Source organism: Arachis ipaensis, chromosome B03 (assembly GCF_000816755.2).
Source record: "Arachis ipaensis cultivar K30076 chromosome B03, Araip1.1, whole genome shotgun sequence".
Taxonomy (NCBI): Eukaryota; Viridiplantae; Streptophyta; class Magnoliopsida; order Fabales; family Fabaceae; genus Arachis; species Arachis ipaensis.
Window position 1 is genome coordinate 11,550,637 of NC_029787.2, and position 7,985 is coordinate 11,558,621.

Sequence of the window (7,985 nt, forward strand, 5' to 3'; positions counted from 1 at the left end):
AGTACTATTTTTTAAAATACTATAATTATCAAATCATCACTGTAATATAAATATATAAATATAATCATACTAAATTGACTCATATTATTTGTGTACCTGTCGAAGGATTGCTTGAGGCAACCTACTACGAAAAGCCTCCTCAATGTCATTTGCAAGAGAGGCACCTCCAGACATCACCATCCGGATGGAGCTAAGCTCATACTCCTCCACTGCCGGGTTCTTTGACAGTGCCACCACCAACGGCGGCACTGCCATCACTACTGATACCCTGTGCTTCTCCACAACTTCCAACATCGCCCTCATCTCAAACTTCTCCATAAGCAACACCTTACACCCTACTCTCATAGAGCATAACATCACACAGTGTAGTGCGTAAATGTGAAACAAGGGTAACACACAAAGCACTACATCCTCTTCCTTCAGGTGCAAGTTAGGGTTCTCTCCCTCCACCTGCTGAGCCACGTTTGTTACCAGACTCCGGTGTGTTAGAACCACACCCTTTGATAACCCCGTCGTGCCGGACGAAAATGGCAGTGTCACCATGTCGTCAGGGTTAATATCCACCTCTGGCAGCTCTCCTTCATTTCTGGAAACCGTCGAGAAACTCATGCACTTCTCTGGTGGCTTGTCCACAGTTATCACCTATATTGTATAAATACAAAAATACCACAATTTTAAATGAAAAAAATATAATAATATGAATATATATATTTGATACAAAAATAATGTATATGGTATAAATATTACTGTGAATGTGTTTTCTTCTGGTTGATCTTGTTTGAGCTTATGCACGTGCATGGCATGTGTGATGACGATTTTGGCTTTGGTGGCTTTGAGCTGCTTCGTGATTTCAAGAGATGTGTAAGAAGGATTGGCAAGGGTGGAAGCTGCGCCCAGCATAGAAGCAGCCCAAAAGGAGAACACGAATTCCGGCGAGTTTGGGAGTAGGATCATTATGATGTCACCTTTGCGGATTCCAAGGTTGAAAAGGCCCAATGCCAAGCTTCTAGAAGCGCGGTGGACATCACCATAGGTGTACTCCTTGCCATCGCTCGTGATGAGACACGGGCGGTTGTAGACTTGGGGGAGCTTTTGAAACGAATAAGTGTGGAGAGGAATGGTATTGTTGATGGGTATGTCTGGTAATTTTGATTTGAAGATGTGGGTAGTTTGGTAACTTTTGTTGATGAAGTTGGTTTCTTTTGGATCAACGGAATAAGTTGCTGCTAATGATGGTGCCATGGTATCTACTTATTTGGTTTGTACGGCCAAATTTATTTGTTATATCTCACACACACACACGCACTAGCTTAGTGATTGTATGTGTTATATGTAATGATATATTTTGATTGTAGCTAGCTTGCTTCAAATTTATAAGGAATAAAGGGGAAGGGGTTTTTGGTAATTTGGCTTCTCAGGTGGTGGTAGCATATCATCAGATGCATGCATGTGGACAGGTAGCTGCATGGAATCAAAAGCCAAAAGCAGCCACTAATAATTTGGTTGGAATCTTTCGTTTTGTGACTAATTTGGTTGGAATAAATATAATTGAAAGTGGCTATTCTCAATCACTATTGAATTATGATATGTGAATTTGTTATCTTGTTGTACATTTGATTAGAACTTTATTTTTTTATTTTACTTTTTTTTTTAAGAAAACATAATCGATCTCTTTCTCTTTTTATACGTATTACTAAATAATTATTTTAAAAAAAACTTATTTTTCATATAATTACAAAATAATTGACTCTTTTTATAATATTTGTAGTAGAGATCCGCGTTATTTTAACTACATGCGATTTTCAAAATCAGATTTGATTTCAAAAGGAAAAAAAAAACATAATAAATAAACATTTTCTTTCTTATTTGAAACAATGAAAAAAAAAAAAACACAAACTTCATTTAAGTTCAATTATTGATATTTAGTTGTATGCACATACATCTAATAAAAGTTATCAAATTAATTATTTAAGTTTCAAATTGAATTATTTAAAAAACTCTAAAATAAAACTAAAGTGATTAGATCAATATTTTTTTATTATTAATATTTTTTATTTAAGTTGATTATTAATATTTTTTATTTTAATAATTAACTTTAATAACTGATTTTAATTTTGATGTACATACATGTAATTCGATTTGTTTTTATAAGTAGAAATTTATGAACAAATCACGATGGAGACATGATGAAAATCCGTACACGCCGTAACGCATCTACAGACAACATGTAGGAGTACAGTTAATTAGGTCCCATCGGGTCAAAAAATTTGACTTTCAAGTTTATTGTGAAACTGCCTTCCTAAAAAATTGTTTTTCGAAATTTGTAAGTTCGATAAATATGAAAAAGTGACAAGTACAAAATATAAAAAATGTATTTGATGTTGTAAAATAAATAAAGATGTACTAGATATAAAATAAAGATATGTAAATAAATAACTTTAATAATAATATTCACCACTTCAATATCTCACACTAATAGAAATGTATTAATAGTATATATTAATATTTATATACTAACACCCACAGAGAGAGAAGAAAATAGAATTTATAATATTAAAGTGCATGAAAGAAGAGAGAGGTAAGAATGTTTTGTTATTGCTTGTGTATAATGTATCTGACGATGCCTACTATTTATAAATGTAAATTGAGTTCATTTTCAATCTTTATTTATTGGTTTTTGTCTTGTAAAGTGATTCATTCAGTATTGAAGGAAGATAGCCACCCAGACATACGTGGTCATCCATCTTTATCACAACACTCCTCCTTAGATGACCACTTAGGATTATTGCCTCATTAAAATCTTACTAAAGAAAAATTCGATGGGAAAAAATTTTAGTGAAGGTAAAAGAGTACAATATCTTTTTGTGATGGGGACTGCCTCATTAAAAACCTTGTCAAGAAAAACCCAATGAAAAAAAAACTGACTAAGGAAAAAAGAGTACAGTCTCCCCCTCTTGTCGACATCATTTAATATCTCGAAATCGGCGCATCCCAATCTCATGTACCAATCTTTCAAAGGAGGATTTTGGGAGTGACTTTGTAAATAAATTTGTCAGATTGTCACTTGAGTGGATCTGTTGGACATCAATTGTTCCTTGATTTTGAAGATCATGAGTGAAAAAGAATTTGGGAGAAATATGCTTTGTTCTATTACCTTTGATGCATCCGCCTTTAAGTTGGGCAATGCATGCTGTATTATCTTCAAACAGGACAGTTGGAGCTATCTTATGATCAATCAGTCAACATGATGACAGGATATATTGGATCAAACTCCTGAGCCAAAAACACTCGCGACTAGCTTCATGAATCGCTAGTATTTCGGCATGATTAGAGGATGTTGCAGCAATCGACTGTTTCGTGGACCTCCATGATATAGCTGTACCTCCATATGTGAACAGATATCCTGTTTGAGATCTCTCTTTATGTGGATCAGATAAATATCCAGCATCTGCATAGCCAACTAATTGTGACTTGGATCCATAGGGATAAAACAATCCTATATCAACCGTTCCATGAAGATATCGAAAGATCTGTTTGATTCCACTCCAATGTCTTCTGGTTGGAGAGGAACTATATCTTGCTAGTAAATTCACAGCAAATGATATATCAGGTCGTGTATTATTAGCAAGATACATTAGCGCTCCAATAGCTCTAAGATATGGTACTTCAGGACCAAGGATATCTTGATTCTCTTCTTTAGGATGGAATTGATCATTTTCCACATCTAAAGATCTTACAATCATTGGGGTACTTAATAGATGTGACTTATCCATATAAAATCTTTTCAAGATCTTTTCTGTGTATGTTGTTTGATGAATAAAGATCCCATTTTTTATATGCTCAATCTGCAGGCCAAGACAAAATTTAGTCTTTCCAAGATCTTTCATCTCAAACTCTTCTTTTAGAGTTTTTATAATTGTTGGAATCTCTTCAGGAGTTTCAATGATATTTAAATCATCAACGTACACAGCAATTATAATGAATCCAGATGCAGTTTTCTTTATGAAAATACACGGGCAGATATCATCATTCTTGAATCCGTTTTTGGTCAAATACTCAATAAGAAGATTATACCACATTCGTCCAGATTGTTTTAGACCATATAAAAATCTTTGCAATTTAACTGAGTATAACCCTTGCGAATATTCACTGGATGGTTTAGATATCTTTAGTCCTTCGGGACTTTCATATAGATATCCCGATCTAATGAGCCGTACAAATAGGCTGTTACCACATCCATTAAATGCATATGCAGTTTATGATATGCAGATAAATTGACCAAATAACGCAATGTTATCGCATCCACTATAGGGAAATACGTTTCTTCATAATCTATACTGGGCCTTTGTGAAAAACCTTGTGCCACAAGTCGGGCTTTGTAGCGCACAAATTCATTTTTCTCATTTTGTTTTCTCACAAGTACCCATTGGTATCCAACAGGTTTTACATCTTCAGGTGTACGGACTACAGGTCCAAAGACTTCACGTTTTGCAAGTGAGTCAAATTTAGCCTTCATGGCTTCTTTTCATTTTGGCCAATCATTCCTTTGTCGACATTCTTCGACTGATCTTGGCTCAAGATCCTTACTTTCATGCATGATATTTAATGCCACATTGTATGCAAATATTTTATTGACAATTGTCTTATTTCAGTTCTATTTCTCCCCTGTAAAGACATAATTTATCGAGATCTCGTCATTTTCACAATTTTCAGGTACCTGAACGTCTTCTGGCGTTAAAACTATATTAGAATTTTGGACAACTGCAAGTGTCTCTACAATGTCTTTTTCAACAGGAATAGTATTTACCTCTTTTCTCTTACGAGGATTTTTATCTTTGGAACCGACAGGCCTGCCACGCTTTTGGCGTGTATTTGCTTCAGTGGCTATTTGTCCTACTGGAACATCAATTCGAATTGGGACATTTTCCGCCCTGCCACGCTTCTGGCGTGAATTTGCTTCAGTGGCTACTTGTTCTACTGGGACATCAATTCGAATTGGAGCATTTTCCGCTGGTATATAAGATTTGGTTATCCTCTTTGTATCGGAAAATGCATCAGGAAATTCATTTGCTATTCTTTGCAAATGTATAATCTTTTGAACTTCTTGTTCACATTGCCCTGATCGAGGATCTAAATGCATCAACGATGATGCATTCTAATTAAGTTCTTTTTCAGGAAACTTATTCTCTCCCCCTAATGTTGGAAATTTTGATTCATCAAAATGACAATCCGCAAACCGGGCTTTAAATACATCTCCAGTTTGTATCACAAGATACCTCACTATAAAGGGAGAATCATATCCAACATATATCCTCAATTTTCTTTGGGGTCCCATTTTGGTGCGATTAGGTGGTGCAATGGGAACATATATCGCACACCTAAATATTTTTAAATGGGAAACATTTGGCTGCTGGCCAAAAGCTAATTGCATAGGAGAGAATTGATGATAACTCGTTGGCCTCAAACGAATAAGTGCTGCGGCATGTAAAACAGCATGCCCCCAAACCGAGGTCGGGAGATTTGTTCTCAATAGCAAGGGTCTAGCAATTAATTGGAGGCGTTTAATAAGCGATTCTGCTAACCCATTTTGTGTGTGAACATAAGCTACCTGGATGTTCAACACTTATTCCATTAGCCATACAATAAGCATCAAAAGCTTGGGAAGTAAATTCACCAGTATTATCAAGACGAATTGTTTTGATTGGATTTTCTGGAAATTGTGCTTTTAATCGAATAATTTGAGCCAGTAATCTCGCAAACGCTAGGTTGCGAAAAGATAATAAGCACACATGTGACCATCTCGAAGATGCGTCTATTAGAACCATAAAATATCTAAAAGATCCACATGGTGGATGAATAGGTCCACATATATCACCTTGAATCCTTTCTAAGAATTCAGGGGACTCAAATCCAATCTTTACTGGTGATGGCCTTAAAATTAACTTTCCTTGAGAACATGCAGCACAACAAAATTCACTAGTTTTAAGAATCTTCTGGTTCTTTAGTGAATGTCTATGAAAGTTTTCAATAATTCTCCTCATCATGGTTGTTCCTAGATGACCCAATCGGTCGTGCCAAGTTATGAAATCATTTGGACTAGTAAACTTCTAGTTTACAATGGCATGTGATTCAATTGCACTAATCTTGGTATAATATAACCCATATGAAAGTGAGGGTAATTTTTCTAATATAACATTTTTATTTAAATCATGAGTTGTGATACATAAGTACTCATGACTTCCCTCATTCATAGTCTCAATATGATATCCATTTCGGCGAATATCCTTGAAACTTAATAAGTTCCTCTGAGACTTGGTAGATAATAGTGCATTATTTATTATAAATTTTGTTCCTCCGGAAAACAAAATTATAGCTCTTCCGGAGCCTTCTATCACATTGTCTGAGCCAATAATAGTATTAACATATTCTTCTTTTGGCACAAGATGGGTAAAATATATATCACTTTTAAGAATAGTGTGCGAACTTGCACTATCCGCAAGGCAAATATCTTCAGAATATGTCCTTGCCATTTTTTTTCAAAGACAAATGATAATAATAATAATAAAATGAGTAGAAGTACATGCACAATAAAATTATTCACATGAATACTTAACAAACACATGTATCAAACTATTTTATCATTGATCAAATAGCCAATATTTCCTTCAAAATCCTTAAAGAAATTAGATACATCATAATGAGTGGTGGAATTTTCATAATTTGAAACAACATTTATTTCCTTTCCTTTGTCATCCTTTTTCAAGGATGCTTGATAAAGATCAACTAGGTGTCTTGGGGTACGACAGGTACGTGACTAATGGCCCTTTTCACCACAGCGGAATCATTTATCCTCAATTGATTTACATTGCCCATTGTTTCTTTCTTTATCCCACTTCTGGTGAGATTTTTTCTTGTGAACATAATTCATTTTCCTTCCATAATTTTTCTTGCTACCAAAGCCTTGCCATTTACCTCTTCTGAGGGTTATGATTTGTCGCATTTGCTTCAGGAAATGGGGCGGCGCCAGCTGGGCGCGCTTCATGATTTTTTAAGAGTAACTCATTGTTGCGCTAAACAACAAGAAGGCAAGAAATTAACTCAAAAAAAAAATTTTTTAAATCTTTTTTCTCGATTGCTACTGCAAGAGCACATTCGAGGCATGGAAGGTCGAGAAAGTTTTCTCTAACATATTGGGATTGAGGAAGTATCACATGATTGTACCTTTCTTCAAGGTCTTTCCACAGATCTGCAAGATCTTTTAATGTGGGATATTCATTTTTCAATCATACGTCAAGATGACGACGAAGAAAAATCATGGCTTTGGCTTTATCCTTCTGGGATGTATTATTTTCAGCATTAATGGTATCTTCAAGATCCATTAAATCAAGATGGATTTTAGCATATAGTATCTATGATAAATAATTGTTTCCAGATATATCAAAAGCATTATATTCAAGATGTGAAAGAGTTTCGACACAATAAAAATTTGTTACCTGGAGTCTTCCTAAAATTTGATCAGAGTCTCATGCTGATAACGTGTTGTAAAATAAATAAAGAAGATGTACTAGATATAAAATAAAGATGTGTAAATAGATAACTTTAATAATAATATTTACTACTTCAATATCTCACACTAATAGAAATGTATTAATAGTATATATTAATACTTATATACTAACACCCATAGAGAGAGAAGAAAATAGAATTTATAATATTAAAGTGCATGAAAGAAGAGAGAGATAAGAATGTTTTATTATTGCTTGTGTATAATGCATGTGACGATACCTACTATTTATATATGTAAATTGAGTTTATTTTTAACTTTCATTTATTAGTTTTTATCTTGTAAAGTGATTCATTTAATATTAAAAAAAGATAACCACTCAAAATATACGTAATCATTCATCTTTATCATAACATTTGGTATAATTATTTTTAACATTTAAAATAATTTAATAGATATAAATAAAATAAACAGTAAAATA

The 7,985-nt window shown here is 34.1% G+C and overlaps 1 protein-coding gene across 1 annotated transcript in view; it reads right to left on the minus strand.

Annotated features, from left to right (window-relative positions):
- The window catches only part of LOC107632460 (4-coumarate--CoA ligase 2-like), a 3,399-nt gene extending 2,014 nt beyond the window's left edge, over window positions 1-1,385 (minus strand). Inside the window, exons 1-2 of the mRNA XM_021118146.1 lie at window positions 748-1,385; window positions 97-642 (exon numbers count right to left, since the gene is read on the minus strand). Of these exons, the coding sequence (XP_020973805.1) occupies window positions 97-642; window positions 748-1,242 (1,041 nt within the window). The 5' untranslated portion in view covers window positions 1,243-1,385. The remainder of the gene's footprint in view (window positions 1-96; window positions 643-747) is intronic.